We start from the raw sequence: 27,952 nt of genomic DNA, 5'->3' as shown, positions 1-27,952 counted from the left end.
CCCCTTCCCGCCGCTGTAACGGTCGCGGCGCGCGGCGCGGCGGACGCAGGTGAGGGCCGCGCTCGCCCGGGCTGAGCCGCCGCGGGTCGGCTCCTCAGCGCCTCTCCCCGCGCCGGCACCGTCCCGCCCTCTCCTCACCGGGCGGCTCGGCGGCTCCTTTGCCCCCGAGGGACCGAATTCCCCTGCTTTCCCCTCAGAGGCCGCCCCCTCCCCCGTTCCCCTCAGGGACCAGCCCCTCGGGGTCAGGCCGCCCCTCTCAGGCGGTTGGGCCTCACTCCTCCAGGGTCACCCACCTTCACCTCTCTCCTTCCTCCACCCAATTCACTCGTCTCCCCGTCGCATTCCTGGGGACGAAGGTCTGTCTCCCGCACCCTGACTTCGCATCACTGCACCTCCCCGCCGAGCTCTCCTTCTCCATCGGGTACAGCGCTGCTCCCCCTCTCTGTGACCCTCTGCTCCCGACCCTCTCTACAGGGTCTGCCCTGTGCACGTTGCTGGCGGGGTGGTCGGTAGGAAGGTGGGGTGCTATTTGTGAGATGGTGGTGCTGGGTGAGGGGAAATGCTTTGATTGCTGTGCTTGTTTTGAGGTTTTTTTCCCCTCAAGTGCCTATAATTGAATTTCCCTGTTGTAAGTGCCTGACTGTAGTGCTCGAGACTAAGATTTAAGCTCAGGAACCTCTAAAACATACCTAAAATAAATAATAAGCACTACTTCAGCTAGAAGTGGCTTGTTTCTTTACTGAGTGAAGTCATGTTTCTGATTTATTATGCTGTTGTATTCCTAACGTCGATCCTTTGTTGCAAAATCAATATATGTGTTTTCAGAGAATTAATGATTTCTTGGAACTCTTTGAATCAGTTAAGCAAAAATCTGTAAGAGCTGGTAGTTGGAAGATTTAGTATTTGACTGGTGGAGTGGAGAGAGGCCTTGAATTTCCACAGTGAAGCTTGAGAGCTGTAAATTATCCATGCATCCTCTGAAGTGCTCAGATAAGCAGACAAATTAAACCAAAGCTCTGGGTAGGTGATGACTGCCATTTGTGGAACAGCAAGGCTTAAGGTTTGATTTGACTGCATTTCTGCATGTAGTTGCTCAGTGACCTCTACAGAGGGCAGAAACGAACTGGTTTAGAGTTCAGACTTTTAAAGGGAAATGTTTAGTCTCTGTAGACACAAAGCCAGCGAGCAGGTACCATGGTGACGGGATTCTCTATAAATAACCGCTGAGAGGGTAGCTCATACCCCAGTTGAAAGGTGCTGCTGAACTGCTGCATACCTGGAGAATGTGGCAAACAGGAACTCTCCTCACTCCTTAGGCATGAAGGAAGCCTGCCATAACTCCAAGGGGGGTTTTGAGCATTGCATCTGTTGCTGTGGGGATGAAACAGAGATATTCTTGGGAGGAGAAGCTGAGGAAATATGAAATGCTGCATTGCTCTGAAGAGTAACGGATGTGTTGGTACCCTTGTCTTGGTTAGTAGAAGCAATTGGCTTATGTTGATTTAAATGTGACTTTATTGCCCTGCAGTTCAGTGACTAGATAAGATGGCCTCTCTTGAGAAACATCCAGACCTGAGGCTCCAGCAGAACAATCCACCAGGTAAGGACAATCCTTTCTTTTGAGACCTGCTGCTGTCGGATCCTGTTTCAGTTTCTCTGAGGAGACGTAGTCCTGACAAGAGTTCTTTACCAGAAGCTTTTTAATCAAATACAATGTCTTATTCCTGGGTATCCAAATGCAGAGAATCATTTGATAACAAACTTGTCTCTTGAGTGATAACTGATAAATTAGGAAGAGTTCTTAACGGTCAGTACAAGAAACAGTTTTGCCGTGTGCCAATGCTGTTGCTTTTTTAATTCTGAATACCAAATACATCACCAAACTCCATGGGAATATAACTCACTGCTTTTGCATTCTGACTCCCATAACAAGATTGATTCTCAGTCTCCTGCTGATGTTATTTGACTTCTCTGTGCTAGCTGTCATTTCCTTTTGCAAAAGAGATTTCTTTAGCAACAGCACAGAGTCAAAGATCAGTTTGGGCTCTGGTACCACAGGTAATTAGGTAATGCTTAATTATATGTTTAAAAGGCTTTTGAGACTAAAACATAAATACTCTTTCTCTCCAGACTCCAGCAGCAGTCAGAAGAGTCATTCCTTGGAGACTGACTGGAAAACACCTCTGTTGTCTGTGAAGTTCCAGAGCCGCGTCAGTCGCAGTTCCAGCGTGGCCGACAGCGGGGATGGGGGCATTGGGACCTCCTGCTCAGACAGCACAGAAGGTGATGATGCTCAGCAGTAACAGCCAAAGACTTAAAGTTCAGCCTTGCCCTCAGCTGAGGCCTGGTCTGTGAAATTGCTTGTCTCAGCAGTACTTTCCCACCTGTATTTTCATCTTCACCCGTGGAAGTGACAAACCACTATTGGTTCATTCACTGATCGTTCTTTCAGGAGCGAGGAAGCTTGTGGTGTTCTTGAAAACAATGTGCTTTACACATTTGGGTGTTTCACAACCTGCCTTGAGCCTTCTGAATGAGACATAAACCTTAAGAATCTGGGTTGAAATGAAGGCTTTTTAGAAAGTCCAGCTTGTGGAAATACTGCTAGAAATAACTAGAATGCACATGTAAGTGTCCCATTAACCTCTCAGGATAGTAAAACATGCAGTTGCACATAATGTTGGCTCTTTGGGAAGTTGCCCTTCTGAGCATTTGTGGGGTGCAGCCTCATTTTCCAGAGCTGGGGCTGAGCAACGGCTCCAACAGCTGCAGCCACCATCATCTGCCTCCTCTGTTAGGCAAATGTTGTTGTGATGACCCTTTGCCTGCTCGAGGAACCCACTACAGCGTCTGCACGTGGTGTGCTGCTTGGAGAGCTCGAGTTCCTGGTACTGATACTGGGGATAAATTTAGGGGCTGTAAGAGGAAATTGTACTGTCCCTTCTCTTTGCCAAGGTGAATGTGTTCATGACTGCTCAGCAGCATGGTGTTTTCTGGGGTTCCTGGCCACAGCCAAGTCATGTCTAAGGTATTCTCCCCCTCCTCATTTTAGAGGAGAGAGTCTTGTGCCTTTATTTTACAGTTTCCCTGCAGTTTGGTGACAGTCTTTGCAGAATCTGGTTTTGGTCATATACAAAATGAAACCTTTTTATTCCCTCTTGTAGCAATGTTTTGAGGTTACAAACAGGTGGAAGAGTGACCTTGCAGTGTGATGATGGATTAAACATCACATGGGGATGGGCCTTTAACCAAAATGGTAAAGAAAACAAGCTTGTGCATCTGGGAGAAAGCTGGAATTACTGCCATACAGAACATATTGGGATGAGCAGTGGGAACAGACACTCTGCTCTTTCCCTTTCTCAGCTCTTGCTGTTGCTGTATTGAAATCTGAGAGCTGCTAAGAATAACCCTGGTTTCCAGGTTTGGTGCCTGCCTGGCAGGACAGGCTGGCACGGGGCTGTGTGCTCAGCTCCATCCTATTTCCTGTGGCAGTAAGACACAGCCATTGCTGTAACCTCTAGAAAAAGCTCTTTTGCTGCAGTGTCCTGGAGGAGTTCTAAGGCCAGCTGCTTGGTGATCTGTGTTTGAAGCTCATCATGGGCTTAGTGAAGACTCCAGTTAGCTTTGGTTACGGTTCAGAGTTGCTGAGCTGTGGGATGGGCAGAACAGAATCCAGGTCTCGGTGTTCAGCTGAGTAAGTTGCAGCCTTTTTCTTCAATTTAAAGGACTTGATATCTGTAGAAAGATAACCTTACTGATTTAAGATTATGCTAGAGTAGCTTAAAAACAAGGGGTTAAAATGTACTGAATTAAACTTGTATTCTCCCTGTGGTTTATGGTGATAGGAAAATGTCCACAGGCTCCTGACATTTGTAGCAAGGGGGAAACACAGGTATGCCTTAGTCTTGCTGCTGCTGTTTGGGAAGATGTGTTCAGCGGGGAAAGTGGTTTTTGATATTCTTTTGGGAAGTTCAGCAGAGGGAGTGGCTGTTTGTGTCAGAGTATTTTCAGGATTGTACTTAGAGCATCACTCTTCTTCTTTTCCTAGATTTTTGCAATTCCAGTAATGGTTCCTCCTTCCAGCCCATCAAAACCCAAGTGACCATCCCAACAGCCCATGTTATGCCTTCTACCTTGGGTGCCTCCCCCTCCAAGCTGTGCTCTGCAGGAGACCAGAGCTGTTCTCAGAGTACTTCAAAGACTGCTCTGCCTGGCTCTGCCTCTGAACACACAGGGCTGGGGAGAAACGGGGATTTTAACGCCGGGAAGTCTTCTCAGGTGCCACCCAGGGACCTCCTGCACCCCTACAGGACTTCAGGACAGAACGGTTTTGAGCAACCCTGGCATCACGTTTCTGACCACATGAGAACAGAAGACACTTGGAAGTTTGACACCCCTGCCATTGAGCGCACCCTGAACCAGTCTCTCTTTCTGGATAGCTTGTGCACTGACCCTCTCCACAGGTTCCAGAAGTTCAATCCAGTCTCTGGCACAGCTGAGGCAGGAAGGGACCATTACAAGGTGCTGCCAGAGAGTAAACAAGTGGCGGGGGCTAACGGAGCCTGTGAGCCCCAGGAGGGGCCATGGCTGAGTGGGAGCAGAGCAATGCCAGCAGGACTCCAGGCCAACAATTTCTTTCCCAAACCTGCAAGTGGTGCATCTCGAGCGTGGGGACAGGAGGGCTGCACACTGCACCCACACGAGAGGGCCTGCGAGCTCAGCGCCTGGAAGGAGCAGCTGGACAAAGTGCGACTGCAAATAGAGCAGATGCAGGTAGGGACCTGCTGTGTGAACAAATGAGCTTGGAACCCTTCCTGTTTCTTTAGCCATGAATCCTTGTCCCAGACTTACGAAGCAAGGGGGAGGATGTGTCATGCTGCTCCCTGTCCTACACTGAAAGCCTCTCACTGCTCTGTTTTTACACCATGTGGTGTCACAGGTATCATCTGGCGTGTTGCTTATGTGGAGCAGCCCTGTATTATGTTACAGTGCTGCATGGCTCAGATGGAGAGGTGAAACACCCTGGTTGCTATGAACTGTGTTGGAAAAGCATGCCAGGTTTCTAGAATAACTGAATTCTCTCTATAGAGTTGAGAATCAGCCTTTTTTCTAAAAGATGCCCAAAACTAAGCTGGAAACAGTTTATCACATCCCACCAGCTGTACCCTAATGGAGACAAATTGTTTCCAGCGAGCTAACACAGTGATCTAAAATTATTTCTTAATCCCCAGTTGTGCTTGGGCAAAGTTACTTGTTCTTGGACATCAACAGAGACTGAAATAGCTCTGTCCTGGCATGCAGATGAGCACACAGCGTGCAAAATAGCTCTAGCAATGTTGCAATTACCTCTGTGGAGCACAAACCTGTCCCTCCTCATTTTGTCTCCTCTTTCAGTTACAAAATGGAGGTGCCTGTCACCATCCCTCGATGTATTCACCTTCACTGTCTGCACCTGATCCAGCCCAATGGATCAGTATCCTGAACTCCAATGAAAACCTACTCAAGGAGAAAGAGCTCCTCATTGACAGGTGAGAGTTTGATGCTGACATGTGCTTTAAGGACTCCAGTGCTGCATCTCCTTTTAGAAAGGAAGAGTTTTGAAAATACCAAGGAAGCTCATATGTCTGAGTCCCTTTTACATGATTGAGGTTTTTTTCTTTCAAGCAACAACATAATGACCTTGGACACCTGCCTGGGTTGGGTTTTTTTATGAGCTCTCCTCCCCTTCTTCTCAAAATTCAGACAGTGATTCTGATGGATTCCTGTCAATCCATTTTGGTTATGGCTTTGTGTGTTGTATAAGGGATGAAGACTTCTATTGCATTGTGATTACCTGGAGTGTCAGAACTACTGCCTTTATGCTTGAGGACTTTCTAGGAGTTCTTTGAGATCTTGATTTTAATTTGTTCCTTGTGAGTTTGGTCTGACCAGCAGCAATTTGCATACCTAATGCTAGTGGCTTATAGGCTTTTTCAAAATACAAGTCCTAATGTAAACAACCTTCAGCATTTGGAATTGTATGGACTTGTGCTTGCTCATTTTGATGTCTGTTCATCCAAGCTGGATCCTCCCAAAGCATGCAAGGATCACGTGTTCCATGTATAATTGTTGCTGGAAAGGAGGCTTTGAAAAGAGGGGAGGGAAGAAAAGTTAATACCAATTGTAAAAATGAATGGTCATCTTTCAGATTTCTCTGCAGAGTTGTCTTTCTTTTGTGTCCAGTTCTGGGCTCCCCAGCTCAACAGGGACAGGGAAATGCTGGAGAGAGGCCAGTGCAGGACCACCAAGATGATCAGGGGACTGGAGTGTCTCCCTTATGAGGAAAGGCTGTGGGACCTGGGGCTGTTTAGTCTTGAGAAGAGGAGAGTAAGGGAGGAATCTCCTTAATAGTTACAAATATCTCAAGGGTGGGTGTCAGGAAGTTTGGGCAGCACTTTTTTTTTCTGTTGTATCCAGTGACAGGACAAGGGGTGATGGGAAGAAGCTGGAACACAAAAAGTTCCATTTAAAGGTAAGGAAAAACTGAGTGCTGAGGTGAGGGAGCCCTGGCCCAGGCTGCCCAGGGAGGGTGTGGAGGCTTCTTCTGTGGAGGTCTTCAAAACCCACCTGGACGTGTTCCTGTGTGACCTGATCTAGGTGGGAGCTGCTTTGGCAGGGGGTTGGACTGGATGAGCTCTGAAGGTCCCTTCCAACCCCCACCATTCTGTGATTCTCTTCTGCTTGTCATTCACTATATGGAGCATTAGACTTGTGGTGGCACTGTTCACATTGTATTGCTTCCTTCTGCCACTGAAATCAAGGTGTATGTTTGAGAACAGTGTCTTACCTGCTTGTTTGGTTGGTTTTTTTACAGACAAAGACAACACATATCCCAGTTGGAGCAGAAGGTCCGGGAGAGTGAACTGCAGGTTCACAGTGCCCTGCTTGGCTGTTCAGCACCCTATGGAGATGTCTACATGTTGAGAATGCAGGTAATTAGGTGTAACAGGGTGTCAGTAAGAAAAAATTATTGAATCCAAGGGCTCCACCATTTCTCAGCAGGTGTCTCCCAAGCAGGAGGGCTGCACAGAGTAAAATGATCCTTTGTTTGGGGTCTCAGTTACCTATCATATCAGATCTTCTGTGGCCCTTGAGATTTCAAGCCCTGAAGTAGCACAGTTTGTTTGGAATTTGCACTAGTGTTTGGGAATTAGGAGGGCTGAGAGCACAGCTCTGAGCTAGCACAACTGCTTCATGCTGGTTTGTAGCTCACCGACTTCATAGGCTGTGTCTGTCTGCAGGAGCTGCAGCGGGAGAACACGTTTCTTCGAGCACAGTTCACGGAGAAGACTGAATCTCTCAGTAAGGAAAAGATTGAACTGGAGAGAAAACTGGCTGCTGCAGAGGTGGATGCAAAGCTGATCAGGGAGTCACTGAAGGAAACTATGCAGAAACATGCAGAGGAGTTAAAGAAACAGGAAGAAAGGGTATGATCCCATGATCCCATTGCTTTGGAGGTGGGAAGGCATGTTTTCCTTAAGTTAAAAATCTGTGTAGTTCCTAGGTGAAAGCTTTCTGTAGCAATGTGTTACTGTAGATGTTTTTCTGATTTCCTTGTATAATTCTGTGGCTTATAAACAAAAGCCCTTTCTGCTGCAGTTAGAAGTATTTCAGTGTCTCTTTTCTTAACCAGAGAAGAAGCCTGACCTTAAGTGAGCAGAAATGCTGCTGAGTTAAGGTTATCTCTTATTTTGGTGTTGAGTGCTGTACAAAAAGGTAACTGAGTCAGCTGACAGAACTGAATAATGGACAAGAAATTACATAAACTGAACCTGTGTGTCCCTGTCCTCACAGGTAAAGGGCAGAGACAAACACATTAGTAACCTTAAGAAGAAATGCCAGAAGGAATCTGAACAAAACAGGGAGAGACAACAGAGAATCGAGACCCTGGAACGATACCTGGCTGATCTACCAACCCTTGAGGACCACCAGAAACAGAGCCAGAAGGTAAAACTTCTTCTGAGTTGTGATAATAGCTCTTCAAATACTTGCTATGACCTTTCTACAGCTGTAGATAGTTTGCTGTGCTGCTGCCAAGGTAAAGTTGTGGTCTGGCCTTTTTAGAGGTGAAGTGTTCTGAGCTAGAGCTGAGAATTTCCATGTGATTGTTAAAATCTGCCTTGCAAAAAGTAGTTGAACAATTATGTGTATGCTGAAACCCCTGGGAGGTCTCTAGAGTCTTGTGATGGTCTTTATTGCAGCTGAAGGAATCTGAACTGAAGAGTGCTGCTATGCAGGAAACAGTGCTGGCACTGGAGACAGAGCTTGGAGATGTCCGGGCTGCTTTCAGGGAGCAAGAGATGCAGCTAGAAGCCCAAAAACAGAAGGAGCTGGACCTTCTTTCCACTGTGCACAGGTAAAAATCAGGATTAGAATAAGCTTCTTCGCAGCCCTGAAGTAACTACTGCACAAGACCAGTGGTGGTTTAACACAGCCTCTGTTTTGCCTGTCAGAACCAAGTTACCACGGCTGTGATGGTTATGTGAGTGCTCACCGGGTTTGAATTTGGAGTGCTTATGGCAGAGGGTGGGAGCAGAGCCAGACAGCCCCTGTTTTGTCACCTGGGTTTGTCTGAGTCTTCATGTTATTGCCCTCAACTGCAAAATGGACTTATGTAACCTGCAGTGATCGTGTCTTTGCAAGCTGCCAGTATCATGGGCAGGGCTGTGTCCAGGGAGAGAGACTCCCTCCTCCACAGCCTGTGCAGTTTGCAAGCAGGGATGCAAACAGGGCAACATTGATGTCTGATATGAAAATCATTTACCTCCTCATGCTTGCTGTTAATGAGGGAAACACCCTAAATAAAGCTGGTTTTCCCATGGTGTTCTGGTAATTTCAGCTTGCAGGACAAGGTGCAGCAGTATGTAAAGAATGCAGAGAGAGGACCTCCTGGCCAGGATGGGGAGAGACAGAAAATAGAAAATGACTCTCTGAAGAAAGAATGTGACTGCCTCAGGAAGGTAACAGGCTGTCCCAGCTGAGAATCACACATTTTTTCCTTCCACTGAGTCACATCAGGATCCAAAATGGAATCAAGGACTTTTGCAGTCATAGGTAGTCACAATTGCAAGGAGCAGTTCCTGGAATTCAAACTGAGGGGTTTTAAAAGCTGTTCTTGGTGTGATAAGCATGCACTCCTACAGTAACACTGGAGAGGAGTTGCAGAATGCAGAAGAGGGGAGAGGAAAACCACAAGAATGCAACATCTCCAGTCTGATTTTAGCTAATACTTGTAATGGTACCTGTTATCAGGTGCCTTTCATCAGGGAAACAAAGTCCACTACTGAAAAGCAGTAAATACACAGGGAAGGGCAAGGGAGGGGATGCTGCCCTACAAAGGGGAAATGCTGGTGGTGTTACTGAGTCTGGCCAGTTCTGATGCTGCTGCTTTCAATTCCAGATTGTGGACAAACAGCAGAAGAAGATGGAGAAGTTGTCCTTGCAAGTAAAGGTGAGAGGTGACTGCAGGGAGACCTAGAACTGACAATCTGCTGTGAAGTGAGTTAGACTTACTCCTTTCCCATGTTCTGTTCCAGAACCTGGAAGAACAAGTGGGCCAGGAAGAGGGCACAAGCCAAGCTCTGAAAGAGGAGGCGATGAGAAGAGAAACATCCCTGCAGCAGCTCCGGGTGGCTGTGAAGGAGGTGAGAGCAGGAGCATGGGAGTGGAATGACCAAGGCTCTTCATTTGCAGTCAGCAGCATCACCTCTCCTGCATCCTGCTAATCAGTTGCCCTGCCAGAGCTCTGAAAGGAGCTCTCTGTTCAAAAGCAGGAGGAGAAAAACAGTTTCCAGACTGGGCTGTGGTAGAGGATGCTGAGCTTGCCAGCTGGAGGCAGCAAGGTGGCAGGCAGGACTCCAGGCTGTGAAAGGCAGGGCTGAGCCCTCACTCTAAAGCCTCAAGGAAGCCAAGCACAATGGCAGCCCTTGAGGGAAGGGATGGTCAGTGTTGGGGTGAGGTGCACAACCTCCTGGAAGCTGCTTTTGTTGCATGGTGCCCCACTGGGGCCAGTGCAGTGTTGTGGGACACTTCCTGCCCCAGCCAGGACAGCCAAATGTGAACCAGCTGCTCCCCTCCTCGAGCACCTGCTGTTAAGTAGCTCGAAGTGTGCTAGTTCTGCACTGAGTGACCACTAACCTGCTGTGTCTGTCAGCTTTCAGTGCAGAACCAGGATCTGATTGAGAAGAACCTGACCCTGCAGGAGCGACTCCGTCAGGCAGAGCTCTCCTCCCAGCTGCTGCCCGCCGAGGCTGCCCATCTTGCCCAGGACTTGCACAGTGAGCTGGCCACTTGTCTGCAGGATTTGCAATCTGTCTACAGCATCGTCACTCAGAGGGCTCAGGGCAAGGATCCCAACCTTTCTCTGCTCCTGGGCATTCAATGTAAGTATGCAGAGTGGTGGCAGAGCAAATCCTTTGGTTCCTGTGCTGCAGCAGAATTAAGTAACTCATACAGCATGGGAGGTTCTCGTCTTTCTGGGATTCCAAATCCTCTGTCTGTTGTTAGGTAGCTCCAAAGCTGCATGCTGTAATAACTAAATGGTAAGGAACATCTCTTTTGCAAGTGTGCATTGCTTTATTTTCTGACTTGTTTGCAAATGTGTGATCATTGATCCAGAATTGTGTGTGGGGTAACTCCCTTCTCTGGCTCCACAGCTGTGCAGTACTCTGCTAAGGAGACTGACGACTTGCTGAGCCCTGATGGACTTGCAAAGAAACTGGTGGAGGTAAAACAGCTTCACAAAGAGGTGGAGGATTTAAGGACGGCAATATCCGACAGATATGCTCAGGACATGGGAGACAACTGCATCACCCAGTAAAGAACACTCCCCAAAGTAAGACAGGAAATGAAGACTTGAAACTCTTGGGAGTCTTGAGCTCCTATAACTCAAAACCTATTCAGCACTTTACCATCCCTTTGCTTGGTTACAGGATGTGTGACTTCTCCAACCTGTGAGAAATCAGGGGGTTTGTTGCCAGCAGTGTTTCGCTGCTGACTGGCTAACTGGAATCATTCAGGGCTTCGGTGTCAGGCTTTGCAGTAGCTTTGATCTTGTGGAATGTGTTTATGCTGTGTTTGCTGGAGCTGGTGTGGTCTCTGATGCTGGGAGATGAATTTGGAATTGCCTTCCAGGCACATCAAATGCTGAACGTGCAAATGAGAGTTAAAAATCATTGCTAAGGAAATGCATGGCCTGGTCTTTCTGATAAATTCTCTGTGCAGATCCTGTGTGACTAGTAAGACCAGAGGATTGTCAGAGTGTTCAGGGGATATCTGTGGATTTCAGAGGCAAGCAGGCATGCCAGTTACACCACTGCTGGGGCATCAAGGTGCTACAGATGTTCCTCAGATGCTCTGTGTGTGGTTCTGGCCTGTGTGCTTGTGTAGTTATACATAGAGCAGGTTCTGTTTTCCTCAGGTAAATGCAACCAAAGTCTTTCAGTAGCCAACAGGACTTGGAGAATACAGCAACACTAAAAAGACTCTGAGAATGCTCCCCCTGGGCACCGTTACTCCAGAAGCCTTAAGCCTTTTATCCCCCAAAATAGCACTCTTGAGCGTGGGTAGGATTCAGACAGCAGAGGAAGTGGATTGATGCTGAAGTGCCTTAATGTGCTAGAGAAACCTCCTGTCCCTGAGCCATTTGGTGCCTAATGTGTCTGCTGGCAGGAAGAGGAGCTGTTGGTTCTTGTAGCAGCCTTTAGAGCCATGCAGACAATCCTGGGGAGCCTCAAATGTCTGTAGCCCCCACCAGTGCCACGGGGAGCAGGGAGGCTGGCTGCTGCCTTGTGCTCTACCTCCTGTGCTCCACAGGGAGAAAGCTGCTCTGGTCCTAACCTGACAGGATGTACAGCTGGATCTGAGGGCTCTTCCCGAGGCCTGCCAGGCAGTGAGCACTCAGGCTTTGTTGTAGCTCTGCCCCTTGTTCTCTGGGAGCTCTCTGAAAAATCTGATATCTGCTAAATAACAGGACTTCTGAATAAATCAGCACAGGACGTGGTTCACTCTCTCTCAACCCTTCTTAGCCTTAACAGGAACTTTGCAGTACTGAGTGCTTGCTTGTGATAAGGCTGTGGTGCTGAGGGTGGAACTTAGGCTGAGGTTTTCAGCTTAAGAACAAGATAATAAATTGGTTATATTATGGGATGCAATACTACTGAAACTTGTGCTGTTTGGTTGTTTATGGTTCATGTTGAGGCTTCAGTGTTTGGGATAAATGCTTTTATTGTTCTTCTGTGTTAAAATTGAAGACCAAATCTGTTTTGTTCTTAGTGTCTGCTGACAGTGGGTGATGGTGGCAACAAATGGGTTACTTGCTGTGCAGAGCTCCCTCTGCCCAGCACAGGGAGAGAGCGCAGATACCAGCCCTGTTCTTGCTGCATCTGATGTATCATGTTTCCGGCTGTTTCTGTTCCACGGCTGCTGGTGCCATGTCCTGAGCCAAATGTGGGACAAGGCTGTTTCTTGAAGTCACTTGTCCCACGTGCCAGGAGCTCTGGGGTGCAGAGCAGCACCAGCTCTGGAGGCACATGGGTTCACACGGTGACTTGGCACTGTCCCCTTCCCTGCACTCTCTGTGGAGTGCAAGGTCTAGTTCCCAGCTGCTGTGCAGGGCAACATTTCCCCCCTGCTCCCGCAGAGCTGGCTGCAAAATGAGATTGTGGCTGACCCCATCGTGTTGGATGCTCAGGGCTTTGTGCCTGGCCCTGTCCTGGCTGCCCAGGGTGTGTGTCCCTCGGTGGGGAAATGTCCCTTGACCGTCCTCCTGCAAAACTGGCCAAGACGGTGCTGCCGTGTGCCAGATGTGACTGCAGCTCACCGTGCAGGGGAGCTTTGGGCTTTGCTTGACAGAGTACCCCAGACCACGCTCCCGGCGTGTCCCTCCCCGCGCGTCGGCCTTGTTTGTCCCGCGTATTTCGAGTTTCAAGTGGCGGTGCCGGTCGGGAGCCCGGTGGCGGTCGGGAGCCCGGTGCCGCCGCTGCCCGGTGGCGGTCCGGAGCCCGGTGCCGCCGCTGCCCGGTGCCGCCGGAGCCGAGCCCGCATGCCCGCGCCCGCCCGCGCCATTGGTTCCCGCAGTCACATGGCGGGCGGCGGCCGGGCCGCCCGTCTCCTCCCTCCGAGCCTCCCTCCGCCGGGCTGAGCGCAGGGAGCGGCCGCGATCGCAGCATGAGCACCCTCAAGGTCTACAGCACCTCGGTGACCGGCTCCCGGGAGGTGAGCGGCGGCGGTCGGTGCCCCGGGGTCCCTCTTCCCTGCGGCGGGCGTCTCTTCCCCATGGCTCTGCAGAGCCCCCCGCCCCATCCCTGGTGTCCCCTCCTTCCCCCAGATCCGTCCCTCCGTGACGGGTGTCCCCCCGAGCCACAGGGGCAGGCAGGGCCAGGGCCGTGGCCCCTGAGGAGCTGCACTGGCACGCTGGGGTCCGTGCCCCCCCCTCTTCGGGCTCCTCTCCAGCTCCCCATAACCTGCCTCTCCCACCCGGGTTCCAGATCAAATCCCAACAGAGTGAAGTAACCAGAATCCTCGATGGGAAAAACATCAAGTACGAGCTGGTGGATATCTCCCAGGACAACGCTCTCCGGGAGGAGATGAGGGCGAAGGCAGGCAACCCCAAAGCCATCCCACCCCAGATCGTCAACGGGGACCACTACTGCGGGGTAAGGGCGGTGCTGTGCGGGGACTGAGCACCACGGGGTTGGCCAGCGGGCAGTAATCCCGTCCCCTTGATCTGCTCAGTGATGATGAGACTTCATTCAAATGGTGCTTCTCCTGAGGTGTGCAGGGAGGATGGTGGTGGGGGCAGTGGGTGTTTGGAGGATGGCTGGTTGTGAAAAGCAGGAGACGTGGGGTGGACTCTGGGTGCACACAGGCTGTGGGGCTGTCTCTGCCTGTTCCCCTCCATCCCTCCTGTCTGTGCTGCTCCCCTCCATCCTTCCTGTCCCCGTCCCATGAGCTGCTTGTGCCGTGTCGAGGATCTGGCGCTGCCCATGGGTGGGAGCGTGTGGCTGGCTCCTGCCTTGTGAGCGACTGCGTGGCTTTTCCCCACAGGATTATGAGCTCTTTGTGGAAGCAGTGGAGCAAAACACCCTGCAGGAGTTCCTGAAGCTGGCCTGAGCCCCGGCTCCCTCCTGTCCTGGACTCTACCTGCATTCCTGAGCACCCTCATCTCCGACCACCTTCACTTTCCAGGTTGTCAGCACTGTCCTGGCACCGTGACCTGTATCCCAGCACAGGAAACCCATGACCAAAACTACTCATTGCAGCTGCCTACAACTCCCTCCTGCCTAACCCTGATATCATCTCAGAGGGATCCAAAGAAAGCTGATGCTCGCTGCGCATGGCCTTTGAAGAAAGCTGGGCTGGACTCACCCCGCAGCTTCCAGTGCCTCTGTAAACAGCAAAGCCTCTGGGGCGGTGGGAGTGCAGCCTCCATCAGCCCCCTCCTCTGCAGGGCGAGCTGCTGCTTCAGGAGGGAAGGGCTGTGGGTTGGGTGTTACTTCCCACTACTCCCAGTTGCTGTTAAAATTGTAAATCCTGCTGCCTCACTTCTGTTCTGTTTTCTTTCATCTCGACTCCAGATGTTGTGGCAACTTCAGTTGATTTTTGTTTGGTTTAATTTAATGCAAAAGCACTGCACAGAGCTGGGGTCTGCCCAGCCTCGGTGCAGGAGCCCAGGGCCGTCCCTTGGCAGCCTGCCTGGGGACATGGAGAGCCTGGAAGCGGGACCTGTCTGCCCTGGGGTGCCCAGGGCTGCTCTGGAGCAGCTGATGCTCCAGCTGTCTCTTCTCTTTCCTCTTTGAGTTGGCTTTTTTTTTATTTGCAACCCAGACCAAGTGCATTTCGTTTTCCTGCCAAAAAGCAAGTTTATAACCAGTGTTGTCTTCCGAGATGCTATTAAATGTTACTGAACCTTTCACAGCCGTACCTGTGGGTTTCTTTTAAATCTGGTTTTATTTTGACTACAGGTTAAACCTCACCCTGTGTAAAGATTGAGTCACTTCCAGCTCAGAGAAGCTGAGTCAGTTGTACTCCGTGCTGCAGATTGACACAAAGATCTTAACACCTTTAGATTGCTGCTGCTAATCAAAGGCTCCCAGGACTTGTCTGAATATCCTACAGCTTGGTAGTGACAGGTACCTCTCCAGCATCCCTCTCCTCTGCGTGGTAAGAACGGCAGCCCCAGGGGTGAGTGGGGGAGGGCACAGCTTCAGCCAGACACATGAGTGAGAAACAAAACCCCTGTCACAAAGGTGAGCAGGGTATAGAGGGGCAGGGGAAAAGGCTGCCCTATAGGAGGGTCCCCTGTAGGCCCCTATATCTGCTCTAGGGTGGAAAAAGGAGGAAAATAGCTTAGGGCTGTTGGGAACTGAGTTACTGGTCCTGGGAAGTCTGGAAAGGGCTGGTTTGCCCAAGTGATGCTGCTGCTATTTGAGCTGTGCAGGGTCCAGCTCGGGTTGGGGTGATCTGGGAAGTGCTCTGTGGGCATCCTGTTCCCTTCCACAGCAACTGGGCATTGCAAGTCTTAACAAAAGAGGGAACTGCAACTGAAATGGTTTTATTGGGAGCTTTTAACGAGGGCTGAGTGGGAGTGTGTGCAGGGCCTCTACTAAAAGGGAACCTGCTGCCAGAAGGCACTGCCTCACACAAGTGGGAGTGTTGATGTCAGCTGGGAGTCAAGTGGGAGCTTGTCACAGCTGAAAGGGGAAGAATGTGCTTGGGGAAAGGGGCCTGCACTGTGCAGCCCCAGCCCACGGGAGAGGAGGAAGATGCTTTAGTCAGGGTTCAGCAGAGAAGCAGCAAAGGGATTATGCTCTTCTCCAATGACATGGTGTCCTGTTGCAGCACCCAGCCCCAGGCTGCAGCAGGAGGGAGGGAGCTGGGGGCTGTCCAAAGGAAACCCAGGAGCAGGATCTCCTGGCTGAGAGGGGTCTGGGTTGGTCCCAGCACTGCACTGGCTCAAAGCTTTTTGGTTTAGCTTCACTAGGGACCATACAACTGAGCCTACTTGTGGTGTAAGTGCAGTTGAAAGCCCTCGAGAGCAGCTGTGTGTGGAAAGCAAAGTGACCCTGGCTGTTTGTGCTGCTGCTGTGGAGTCCCTGAGCCCAGCTAAGCAAGTGCCCAGTGCTGGTGTAAAGCTGGTGGCCCTCTCTGGGCAGGGATCAGCCTGTGATGAGATGAGAAAGCAAGCCTTGGGTTTGAGCTGGCAGAAATGTCTCTATGTCAGGAGCCCAGCTGGGAAAGGCACCCACATGTGAGGCAGCAGGGCTGGGCTGGGCACCTGCTGCCCCTTCTCTCCATCCCAGGTAATGGCGCAATGAAATAAAACCCAGAAACACGCCTCCCTCCTCTCTTCCCAGCCAGGGGAGGTTATATTGCAGCTAGAGGTGCCAGGCAGCTCCTCCTCTCAGTAAGCAGCTTGTGCCAGGAGCTCTTAAGTTGGCTGCAGCCCCTTCCCATCTTGTTGGGAGGGATCCCTTCTCCGCAGCAGCAGGGAGGCATTGGGGGTCAGGCCACATTCCTGCAAGCTCCTGGAGCTGTCTGTGTACACTCTCTGGGGAAAGGTGCTGATGATCTCATACGAGTCAGAGTCTCCACCCCTAGGAAAGAACAGCACGATATTTCCTATACAGAGGATCCCCTAAGGTTTTGCTGAGATGCTCTGGCTGATCCAGCTGTGGTTGTGTAAGAGCAGAGGGAGAGACTGTTTCACAAGCAGAGGCTGAGCAGGAAAAAGGGCTTCCTGCCCAAACTGCCATCAGCCAGGCGCAGCTGCAGCGGGAAGGAGGCTCCTGTGTCCCGACAGCACTGAGCTCAGCAGGGCCTCAGAGCTGTGGCCATGACAGCAGTGGGAAGGGGGGAGAGCAAAGGGGTCCCCTCAGCAGCTGGAACTGTCTTTGAAGGGATGTGTGAGCCCTTGGGCAGGATTAAATGCCTTGTGAGATGAGAGAGAGAGGCCTGAGCACAGGGTCGTGTTTGTCCAGCAGTGTATCCATTGGCTAAGGAGAAGGCTGCAGCTCAGCTTCTGAGCAGCTGGGAGGAGGCAAAGGGTAGCAATGGAGCTGGGTCAGATGGCAACTGTGAGACGACAAAGGAGGCTTATCTCTGCTTTTTGAACAAAGTGGGTATGAAATGCCCTTGGCTAAGCATGGCTCCGGGAGTGCTGCAGCTACAGCATCCCAGGTGCCCAGCAGCTCCTGGGCTGTAATCCCCAGCCTTGGAGCTTGCCTGACCCCTCTGAAGCACAACTCCAGGGCCTGCAGCAGCAGCAGAGAACCCTCTCCATGGCTGTGCCCAGGAGGGAAGGCAGTGCCAGGCCTACCTGGCGTGGCTGAGGTGCTGGCGCAGGTCCCCGATGGTCTCGGTGAGCAGCATCCTCACGACATACGTCTGCTCCCCGCTCTCGGATTTGATGCGGAGGCTGCAGACAGCAGGGGCAGAGGCTTCAGCCCCTTCAGCTGTCTTCACCCTGGAGATGAGAAAACCTTGTCATCTGCAAGCTCAGTGGCAGAGCCTCTGGGCTGCCAGGGTGACCCAAAAGGGTCGGAGGTGTTTGGGAATGTTCTTGAGAGGAACGTGGCCCCTATCTGACAGAGAGCACGTGGACCAGCCCAAACTGCTGCTTTGAAGGTGCCTTGGAAAGAGAGTTGCTGACCTTTTTTAGCTTCTTTTATTTTAGATCAGGGCTGTCTGGCAAGTACTCTGCCCTACTTTTTTGATTAAAAATAATTTGCTTGGGTTTGTGTGGCTTTTTTTTCATTAGTTATTTGGGTCTTGTCTTGCCAGAAGTCCGTGAGTGGGGAAGTGTTGTTAATGTGACCTTCCACGTGGGCTTCGGTTTCCTGGAGGAATTCTCCCATTTAGCATGACCACAGACACCTTTTTGGATGGTTTCAAACTGCTTAGGCCATGGCTTGCTGTCAGGAAAAGTGTTTCACAAGAATCAAGTAATGTTTGAATAACAGAAGCTTTTGTTTGCGATGTAAGAGGCGGCAGGTTGGCAGTGAGCAGTGCAGTGGCCTTCCCCAGCCTCCAAACCCAGCCTTTTTTTCTGGTTGTTTGTAAGGTACAAGATGAAAGTGGCAAGTCCATTTACTTCCTCAAGTGAAACCTCTGAAATAAACCCTCAGTGCTGAAGGAGGAAGATGAGAGCCTGTGGGAGCAGGGATAGAGGGGCCGTGCCTGTACCTCTCCAGGGCAGACAGCCTGTGTGTCTCGACCAGGATCTCTCTGCTGCTCCGCTCCCCGTCAGAGTCCTGAAACCAAAGCAGGTGAGTGTCCCTGCTGCCTGCTCTGCATGGAGAGCAGCCACTGCCAGGAACAGCCCAGCAGCAGGTGCCAAAGTGCCACGTGTGCTCTGGTGGAGCCTCTCTGGGAGGAGGAGGTTACGTAGAGAGAAGCCCAAGGTGGGGGTGAGCCCAGGGAATCGCTGCTGTCCTCATCCCAGGGGTGTTTAGGGGGTCTGCTCATACCTGCTCTGCTGCTTGGGGTGAGTCTTGGATATCCATCACTTCATGTTTTGAGGGCTTGGGAAGCCTGCTGAGGCATTGCTCTGAGGAGAGCTTGAGGCCTGCCAGAGCAGAGAGGAGATGTGTTCACATGTGGACTTTCTGACAAAGGACTTTCCCCCAGAACAGGCTGATTTGGTGAAATGAGAGTGTAACAGCCGACAGAGAGAGCTCTAAGCTCTCCTGGTTGGGCTCAGGCTCACTTTTGCTCTGAAGCTTGTCCCACTTTCTGGGCAACTAAATGTTGGTTGTCAACATCAACAGTGAGCAACCAGGCAACCTGTTCAGCACACAGCTGGGATGTGCCACTGGTAGAAACCTGGTCAGCCCTCTTGTGAGCAGGAGACCTCAAAACTTCTACAGGCTTGGAAAACGTTTCACCTTGCAAGGGTGTATTTGTAGGTGACCTTTCCTCCTGTGGTGGCACTGGGCAATTATTTCTTCTTTTATTACTTGGATGAAGGAAACATTTGGCTCAGCTTGTTTGTGAACAGCCTTGAGATGGAGGGAGTTTAATGTGAGCAGGGAGATGCTGCTGCTGAGCAGTGCACCTGTTGGGGTGATTTAGTTATGCATGCACAAACACACTGTTTTCTGTCTCTATGACTGACTGCACTTGACTTTCCAACCCTGACAGGTGTTGCTTGCACAGATTGCTGCAGTCTAGAAGCAAAAGGAGGCCTGATCTCATATCCCATATTCTTATACAAAAGTCTGAAGAATTGTCCCATATTTGATATGGTTAAGATCAGGCTGGCTTGAACATGTCCACCTTTATGGAGTGAGCTCGTAGGAGAACTGGGAGCTGCAAACAGCTTTTGCATCTGCAGGGTTCCCTCAGCATCCTTTGATGCTGGTAAAGGTGAAGCTACAAGGATTTGGCCTTTCCCAAAGGCACAGGGCAGATGGGTTTTGGGAAACACACTGATCTTCTGGTCTTGTCACGTCTCATTCTTTAGGAGGATTTAATGATGGGAGGACACCCTGAGTGCTGCCTGGCTCCTGAAGCAACATGGGAAGCTACAGGCAGAAGCTGTGACCCAGAAATGCTGCCTTCCTTGCTGGGACCCTGTGTCTTCCCCCTCCCACCTGCTGGGCTGCCTGGTAAGGGTTTGAATCTCCTCTGGGGGAGTTTGCTGTGATTTCGAGGCAAGTTTAAGAACTTACCTGGAATTGTGGTGGTTTCCTGCACCTCACTGGATTTTGAATGGCCAACCACTTGGCCATGGCCAGGAAAACTCCCTGGAAGGTGTTTCTGCTGAAATACCACGTCCCTTCTGTCAGTGACCTGTTGAATTAAAGCCAACTGCTATAAATCTGACCCTGGCACAAGCTTGTTCTCACTGCATCAGAGCACAACAAACCACAGCAATGACAACCAGGAGTGGCCAGCACGTGTAGATTATAGAGAATCCCATCCCCAGGAGCCTTGCACAATCCTTCCTCTTCCATCTGACTTTCTACTCATCACCCTACCAGCTCACTCTGGCTGTCCTGGCCTCCTGCTCACCTCTGAAGTCATGCTTTGCTTTCTTTGTGGCAGTGGGTAGGCTTGTGCCCGTTTGTGTTTTGGATGCACTTGAAGACCTAGATTGGAGTCCTCTGAGGCACTGTGCCTGCTTTCTGCCTGAACGTGTGGCCTTGGCTTTCTGCCATTTCTGAGAAATCAAAAAGTGTGGCCCAAAAGAACCTCAGGTGACCAAATCCATTTAAACTGTGGTAAAATAAACTGTCCTGATGTCCTCCTTGGGAGAATCTTGTTGGATCTGGTTTAAAAGCTTTTTCCAGAGGGAACTATTTGAGAACCCTTTTTCCCTTTTTGTTACAGACCTTTTCAGATGTTGCACGTGCTGCTTCTCTTCTACAAAGCCTGCCATGCTCACAGAAGGCTTGTTCCAAGCCAAGATTCACCGAGGTCCTAATGCTGAACCACTTCTCACTTCCTGTAACGGCTCTGGCAGGTGTGTTCCCTCCCAGTCAGCCCTTCCCTGACATGCAGATTCATCCTCTGTGTGTGTGTGTGTGTGTTGAGAAACCTCAAACTGAATTTGCTGTGGGGAAGCATTGGGCAGACTAGGGGAAGAAACAATTTTCTTGGGAAGCTGGAGAGCAATTTCTTCCCCAAAAGCTGATGGTGTTTTGCAGTGCTTACCTGCAAGGGGACACCATCTGGGTAGCACGTCTGCAACTCTGAAGGGAAATAACCATCCATGATGTCCTGCAGGTATTGCTGAAACAGAGTGAGAGCTCATGGTCATGCCTCAGACTTCGTCTCATGACTGACATGTTGCTCCTGGGCTGCTTCTGTTTATGTTGTTACTGTTGTGCAGAAAAGTCTGCATAAAAGACCCAGAATCTCCACTTCTAAAAGTTCCTACACAAAGGCTTTACCAGTTTTTAAAGCACCATGGGGATCACAGAATCTCAAGGGCTGGAAAGGACCTCAAAAGATCATCTAGTCCAACCCCCTGCTAGAGCAGGACCAGCTAGAGTAGGTCACACAGGAACTCATCCAGCTGGGTTTGGAATGTCCCCAGAGAGGGAGACTCCACAGCCCATCTGGGAAGGCAGGTGAGACGCTGGAAGTCTCAGTAACTGCTTCTTTCTAGGACTGGGCTGAGCTCACAAGCCCTGTTGCTATACATTCCCATCCTTAGGCCCAGCAGGCTGGCTCTGCTCTGGTTCCTACCTGTGTGTCTGGGTGCTCGTAGGGCCGCAGGGCTCCGTTGGCCACGACGATGCCGTTTCGGAACAGCGCCAGGGGCAGGGCCTGTGGCCGCTGCAGCCGCGCACCCCCCGGCCCGTGCTCCACTCGCCAAGGGCCTTCCCCAGCCACTGCATTCAGAGCCTGCACCTTCTCCAGGATTAAATCAAAGTCAACCTGGGGCCTGGCAACTCCTGCATCACCTGTGGCAGAGGGACGGGGGTTACAGGGGAGGGGGACACCAACCGAGCTGCCGTCACCTCTGTCTGTGTCTGTGGTGTGTGTGAGCCCCGGGGCTGCCTGTGGGGCCTCCCTGTGCCTCAGGTTTGCAGCGTGGGGCCAGGCTGGTGCTGCAGCGCTGGCGGCTTCACGGGTGTGTGCAAACCACAAGGGCAGGGCAGCGGGAACCAGCCCTGTGCGGGCGGGGGTTGCACCAGAGACAGCTCCTGGGCCCGGGCTGTGGTTGCACAAGCGTTGGCCCTTCATGTGGTGCTGTAAAACGCACAGTGAGGAAACTCAACTAGTTGGGTTAACGAGGCTGGATAAATGGGTCAGGGTAGCTTTGCAGGGGCTTGTGGCTGGAGTGGGGCTTGGTCTCTGCTCCAGAGCTACAAGTGACAGGACAATAGAAAACAGCCTCTAGTTATCCGACTGGGAGGTTTAGGTTAGAGATGAGGAACAACCTCTTCCTCAAAAGGGTTATCAAGCCCTGTCCCAGGCTGCCGAGGGAAGTGGTGGAGTCCCCATCTCTGGAGGGATTCTAAAGCCATGGGGCTGAGGGATGTGGGTTAGTGGTGGCTGTGGCAGTGCTGGGAGAACGGTTGGACTCAATGAGCTTCGAGGTCTTTTCCAACCTCAGCGGCTCTGTGAAGTACCAGTGGAAGCAGCTGCCTGCTCCTTGCCACCAGCAGATGGGTCACTCCTGCTAGGACACTGCCAGGGATGTTTATCTGGGTGCTTGGGGAGGGGTGGGAGTGAAGCAGCAAAAGAGTCCCGGTGAGACAGGAGGATGAAATCAGAAGAGGAAGTGAAAGAAGCTGTAGGCAGAGGTAAAGCCTTTGGTGTTTTTGGTTCTGCTTTTTTATGATTTACTAAAGGAGGGTGGGGGAAATCTCCATTTAAAAGGGTGGGCTGAAAACAATGCCAAGTGTTTCTACTGCTCCCTCTGTCTTCTCCCCTCCTGCATCCGAGGGAGGGCAGGATGAGTTAGCCAATATTTGCATGGTGCTTAGGAAGCAGCATTAGCTGTGCAGCACTCTTTTGTTTTTCCATGTTACCACTTCCTAAGAAGCCATTGCCAAATGTGCTTGGACCCCAGTCAGGTCTCAGTTAAATTGCTCACGTGGTGGTTGGGAGGAAAGGCAAACAATGCTCCCAGATGGAGCCAGGCAGTGTGGGTAAGTTACTACAGCTGCCATACACACAAAGAGTCTGATTGCATCTTCCACCCCTTTTACATCAGTGTTATTGGAGCACTGGAGCCTCACGTCCAGGGCATGTGAGCTCCTCAGGAAGCAGCTGCTGTGAAGGGATCCTTCCAACTGGCTGAGTTGATGGGTTCTTTCCTCTTCCCCTAGACAGGGCTTAGAAAATGTAGGTATGTGAAATACCAACGTTCTGCCTGGCTTGGCTCCTGTTCAGTTGCTCCATGTCCCTGAGGTGGGCTGATGTGAACACCTCAGCACAGCATCACAAATTCTGAAGACCTAAATTCTGGGTCTTTGCTTGTCTACTCTGGGGAGTATCCTACCTCCTGTAAGCATGCAGCAGGAGGTAGGACAGGGCTTCAACAACGTGCTGGTGCTTTACCTGGCTTCCAGAGGCTCCTTGCTGGCAGCTCTTCTTCATCCTTGGGTGATTCTAAATCTTCTGTCTGTTCATGTCTCTCTCCAACCCAAATCAGTCCATAGTCATTTAAGAACTGCTGTAAGGGGAAAGTACAAGTCTTTGTTGTAGAACAAAGCTTCATGATACTAGAAACAGAAACCTGAGAGTGGTCAGCTGTGACCATGAGAAGCAGAAGGGGAAGTGAAAGAGGTTTGTCTTGGGGCATTTTGGCCCTGTCAGACAAACTCACTGGCAGGGCAGTAGCAGTAGCTCTACAAGTACTAAGCAAAAGGGAGAATGAAAGTATCTCGTGACACAGTAATCTCCCAACACTGTAGTAGCTGCAAAGAATATTTCTACAGCCCTAGAAGTCAAAAGGAAGAGGCTTGCAGGAGGCAAAAATGTTTGTTTAATGAAATAAACTCCTACTGCCCTACAGCTCACATCCAACCTGTTCTTTCATTTCAGAGGCGTGAGCTGAAGAATTGTGATACCAAAGTGGCAGCTTCAAAAAGACCTGAGACTGCAACAACCTCAAAACAAAGATGCAGAGGGCTTAGAGCAAGTGAAGCAGGTCACAGAATGCCAGAATGGTGGGGATTGGAAGGGACTTTTTAGAGATCATCTAGTCCAACCCCCTGCTAAAGCAACCCTCTTGCTCAGGGGGCACAGGAACGAGTCCAGGTGGGTTTGGAAAGCTCCTGAGAAGGAGCCTCCACACCCTCCCTGGGCAGCCTGGGCCAGGGCTCCCTCACCTCAGCACCAAAGGACTTTCTCCTTGTGTTGAAGTGGAACTTTTTGTGCTCCAGCTTGTGTCCATCACCCCTTGTCCTGTCACTTGGCCCCATCCTGCTGACACCCACCCTTAGGTATTTGTGTTGATGAAGTCCCCCATTGGCATTCTTGCCCATGAGGCCATGTTGCTGCTTGTATTTCATAGATGTCTTACCTCCATCTCCCAGACCTGGGTCTGCAGCTGAAGGCACCTAATTTCCAGCTGCTCTGTGGTGTATAAGTCAGGAGCATCTGAAAGGGAAGATCTAGTTTTTCTATGTACAGCCTTAAGGAAGAGCCACAGATGACCCCAGTGGCAGCGAGGCCTCAGCAGCACCCGCCCACCCCGTGAGTGAACTCAAGCCTGTACCACACATGAGCTCTGGATGCTGGTCCCTGATAACCCACCCTGCAGCAGCTTGACAGAGATGCTGACAGACTAAAAGATATTGTGAAGAACACTGGTGAAGGTTTATGCTGTGGGAAGCTGATGTGAACGTTGCTGTTTGCCATTACATGATAGGAATTGCTTGGCTTACCCAGTCATTAAGGAAATGAGCAGGTGTCCACTAAGGCTGCAGAAACTCAGGAGGAATAGATAGGACAATGTATGAGGAGGTACAAAACACATGGTTGTGGTTTCACAGGCATGTTCTTTACTCAGGAAATGAAGAACTTACCACAGCTTTGTGCTAACAAGGTAGTTCAGCCCTTGTAGGAAACATGTCTGGGCTCAGATGGAGAGCTGCAGGCTTCCAAGGAGCTGAACGAGGAGAAAGACTTTCAGTGACTCTCCAGAGTTCAGTTTGGAGTTGGGCTGCCACACAGGACACAGGAGCCCAGACCTGCAACTGTTTGAGACTCCAAGTAGGGGTTTTGGTTTCATGTAGCTGGGAGGAGCTCTGTTTTTTCCAGCCTGTTTGAACTCTGCACTATTTACTGGTTTGGTTTTTTTCTGACTGTCCTCAGTTATCTGTGTGATTGGTCTGTGCTGATGGAAACTTGGTAACCCGAAGAAAATAGGTCAGGAAATAATGTTTTGCACTGCACCAGAAAAGCCAAGCAGCAGATGTGTGTGAAGTGCAGATCTGCTGTGGCAAACGATGCCACGTGTGTGTAACTGATACCACTCACCAAAGAGGCTCTTGGGCTTTTAAGGCAAGGATGGCTCAGAGAGGAGGCCTCCAAGCCTGCCCTGGTGTAGTACACAGAGCTCTGTGGCTTTCCCAGAAGGAGGTGCCAAGGGTAGAACAATTTTACCTTCCTCTTTCTGAAGAGTCTTCATCTTCTCTTCAAGTTCAGCAATCCTCTTGCCCTTCAGAACAAATCATGATGTTTAGTTCCTTGGCCTTCAGGACCTCAAGGCACACTTAGCACAGTTAGTCCTGCCTGAGTGAGTGAGTGGTGCATGTACTCCTACCCAACTCAGGCAGAACAAAGGTCAAAAGGGCTGTGTCTCCTCAAAAATACCTTAATTAGATTCAAATGAGAGGTGGTCCAAGAACAGGGGAGGGACACACTGACCTATCTGCCCCTCCTCCATCTGCACAGGAGTGATGGGCAGAGAAACAGACTCGTGCCCCTGAGCTTCCTGCTCAGGCACAGCTCATGCTCTGACCTGCAGTAGGTTCCTGATCCAAAAATGGAACCAGCACCTCTGCAACCACTTCTTCAAAAAGACAGAATGTATTTATGCCATGCTGCAGTAAGGCAGAGGTGTGCTGCAGCATGACTCTGCTCTGTGAGCAGCTCTTGTTCCAGAAAGCAAAAGGAAGGAAAGAAAGATCAGTCACAGAATGGTGGGGGTTGGAAAGGACCTTCAGAGCTCATCCAGTCCAATCTCCCTGCAGAAACAGGTCCCACCTAGATCAGGTCACACAGGAACGTGTCCTGGTGGGTCCTGACCTCCAAGGAAGGGGCCTCCACACCCTCCCTGGGCAGCCTGGGCCAGGGCTCCCTCACCTCAGCACTCAAACAGTTTTTCCTTATGTTTCAATGGAACTTTTTGTGTTCCAGCTTCATCCCATCACCCCTTGTCCTGTCACTGGATACAACAGAAGAAAAAGTGCTGCCCCAACCTCCTGACACCCACCAGTGAGATATTTGTAACTATTAATGAGATTCCCTCCTCAGTCTCCTCCAGGCTGAACAGCCCCAGGTCCCACAGCCTTTGCTCATAAGGAAGATGTTGCAAACAGCCAAATGTGAAGCCAAACAGCCCACGGTGTCAGTGCAAGGGTGCTGAGAGCCTTTGTTTTGAGAAGTCCCAGCAGGGACTGTCCCCACTCACACCCCAGGGACTGACAGCATTGCTTTGTTGCTTGCAAAGGTTCATTTGTGCCATCGGCAGAGCAGGCTACAGATGAGCTTGGTTTAGCCCAAATGAGGTCTGAGCTGGTGCAATGCCACAGCAGGGCACAGAGCAGCTTCACACGGGGCAGGATTGTTACCTGCAGTTGGATTTCCTCTGTTTGTTTCTCTATTTTTTGTTCCAGCAGAGTGATTTTTTGCATCATGGAGGACACAAGCTCCATGTCAGCACAAGCTGCCCCTGAAAGCACAAACACAACGTGTTACCTCACTGAAATGGCAGTGGGAGCTGGGCTCCTCTGGAACCACCCCCTGAGAGTCCTGTTGTGTCACAGCAGGCAGGACAAGGGCACTTCTGGGGGCACTAGGTAGAAATCCCTTGGCTCCAAGCTTCAAGGAGAGGCTATGTCACCAACAGCACGCTGTGTATGTGAGTGGGGGACTGCAGAAATGAGCCCTGGGGTGTTGAGCCCACCAAACTGTCACTGAGAAACTGTGCTGGCCCATTATCCCCACATCTCTGAGAGACTTTACCCTGCATATTCTTTTTCAGTGTTGTCCCCCTGGAGCAAGAGGGGAGACTGCTTTGCACTGGATTCTTTGTCCTGGGAGACTGGCTGTCATCTGAGAAAAGACACAAAGAGCGTGAAAGAAAGAAAAGAGATCAGTGTTTTGGATGTGACTCCTCCAAAAGCAGGTGAAGAAATGCTGGGGTTATGCTGAGGGAAAGAGGACAGGAGAAAGTGGGGTGGCCCAGTCCACTGAATCCCAGAAATGTGTATATGTGGGCACTTGTTATGAACCAGGACTCAAGGGAAGGAACAGTCTCAGCAGCTGGGAAGAGTGAAGATAACACAGGGCTGTCAGAACAAAACCATGATACTCCCCTAGAGCACCCTGTGTGAGGCAGAGGGGGTTATATGGAGCTATTTGAACATAAACCACGATACTCTGTGCTTCTCTTCACGGGGAGTGGAAAGGGAGACTTTACTCTAAGATCTAATAGGAAGGATGTGACCTAAAATGGAACTGTAAAAACAGAGGAGGCTCTAATGTGCTCTAGGGCTTGCTGAGGATGTGGAAACCGTTTGATACTTATCTGATTTTGGACATATATATGTAGGAGAGAAAGAGCTACAACCGTCGCAAAACACGTAGGAAGGTACGAGAAGCTTTGCCAGCGGGGGCAACGACCCCGGACAGCTCTGACCTTTCAGTCACCGCCGCGTTCGGCCCTGCGGGTCCCCAGAACGCGAGCGAGCGGCTGCCTGAGGGCTTCAAGTAACGGGCGTGTTCGGAACGGCCCTGGAGCCCCGGCGTGTGCGGGGTCCCGAGCCGCGGGGCGGCCCCGCTGGCTGCGGCACTCACCGGCCCTCAGCGCCGCGCCGCCATCTTGTTTACGGCGGTTGCCACAGCGACGGGGGCCGCTGCGATTGGCGCAGCTCCTGGTCACGTGGCGGCCGAGGCAGCCGGAGGACTACAACTCCCAGCGTGCAGCGCGCCGCTGCCTTTCCGGGACCCGGCCGGGGCTTTCCCGGCCGCCGCTGCCGCTGCGGGGATGAGCTGGCGCCGCGCCCTCCGTGTGCGGCCGGAGGGAGGCTCAGCCCGTGGGACGGCGCCTTTTACCACCTCCGACCGCTTCCAAGCGCCTCAGAGCCGGCCGGTGCCGGGCAGGGCTGGGGCAGCAGCCCCACACGCAGCCTCACCTCCGCCGCCCTGAGCTCCCGCTCTGGCACGGCCCGGTCCGGCCGGCACACGGCGTCCCTGACCTGCTGCTGCTCTGCCCGCCCCGGCA

The 27,952-nt window shown here is 51.2% G+C and overlaps 3 protein-coding genes and 1 long non-coding RNA gene across 8 annotated transcripts; 3 read left to right on the top strand and 1 right to left on the bottom strand.

Annotated features, from left to right (window-relative positions):
* Positions 1–9: 9 nt before the first annotated feature.
* Positions 10–18,227, top strand: CEP85 (centrosomal protein 85). Of its 4 annotated transcripts, XM_062014416.1 has the most exons (15): positions 10–49; positions 1,529–1,600; positions 2,131–2,283; positions 4,049–4,773; positions 5,395–5,528; positions 6,854–6,971; positions 7,281–7,466; positions 7,834–7,986; positions 8,241–8,395; positions 8,879–8,999; positions 9,440–9,490; positions 9,576–9,683; positions 10,193–10,421; positions 10,695–10,873; positions 18,101–18,227. In XM_062014416.1, exons 2-14 carry the CDS (start codon positions 1,546–1,548, stop codon positions 10,856–10,858), a joined length of 2,352 nt encoding a protein of 783 aa, XP_061870400.1. In that variant the 5' UTR covers positions 10–49; positions 1,529–1,545; the 3' UTR covers positions 10,859–10,873; positions 18,101–18,227. The 4 variants fall into 4 exon arrangements, with proteins under 4 accessions (XP_061870400.1, XP_061870399.1, XP_010196104.2 ...); XM_062014415.1 differs by lacking the exon at positions 18,101–18,227 and having other exon boundaries at positions 10,695–12,324; XM_010197802.2 differs by lacking the exons at positions 10–49; positions 18,101–18,227 and having other exon boundaries at positions 1,458–1,600; positions 10,695–12,324.
* Positions 13,131–14,951, top strand: SH3BGRL3 (SH3 domain binding glutamate rich protein like 3). The gene is made up of 3 exons (XM_062014420.1): positions 13,131–13,254; positions 13,527–13,694; positions 14,086–14,951. The coding sequence occupies exons 1-3, from the start codon at positions 13,207–13,209 to the stop codon at positions 14,149–14,151; spliced, it is 282 nt and encodes a 93-aa protein (XP_061870404.1). The 5' UTR covers positions 13,131–13,206; the 3' UTR covers positions 14,152–14,951.
* UBXN11 (UBX domain protein 11) lies at positions 16,288–27,940 on the bottom strand. 2 transcript variants are annotated; one of them, XM_062014418.1, is made up of 13 exons: positions 27,864–27,940; positions 26,692–26,781; positions 26,298–26,398; positions 25,108–25,162; positions 24,023–24,099; positions 23,056–23,170; positions 21,232–21,449; positions 20,695–20,772; positions 19,710–19,830; positions 18,507–18,604; positions 18,223–18,290; positions 17,357–17,503; positions 16,288–16,634 (listed from the first exon to the last, which is right to left on the bottom strand). In XM_062014418.1, the coding sequence occupies exons 2-13, from the start codon at positions 26,696–26,698 to the stop codon at positions 16,469–16,471; spliced, it is 1,251 nt and encodes a 416-aa protein (XP_061870402.1). In that variant the 5' UTR covers positions 26,699–26,781; positions 27,864–27,940; the 3' UTR covers positions 16,288–16,468. The 2 variants fall into 2 exon arrangements, with proteins under 2 accessions (XP_061870402.1, XP_061870403.1); XM_062014419.1 differs by lacking the exons at positions 25,108–25,162; positions 26,298–26,398; positions 26,692–26,781; positions 27,864–27,940 and adding an exon at positions 24,528–24,652.
* LOC133627692 (uncharacterized) lies at positions 18,235–20,497 on the top strand. The gene is made up of 3 exons (XR_009820344.1): positions 18,235–18,305; positions 19,502–19,646; positions 20,371–20,497. It is a non-coding gene; the product is annotated as an uncharacterized LOC133627692 (long non-coding RNA).
* Positions 27,941–27,952: the final 12 nt, after the last annotated feature.

Source organism: Colius striatus, chromosome 24 (genome assembly GCF_028858725.1).
Source record: "Colius striatus isolate bColStr4 chromosome 24, bColStr4.1.hap1, whole genome shotgun sequence".
In the NCBI taxonomy this organism is placed as follows: Eukaryota; Metazoa; Chordata; class Aves; order Coliiformes; family Coliidae; genus Colius; species Colius striatus.
The sequence above is the reverse complement of the archived record's forward strand: the minus strand, read 5'-3'. Positions and strand labels throughout refer to the sequence as shown.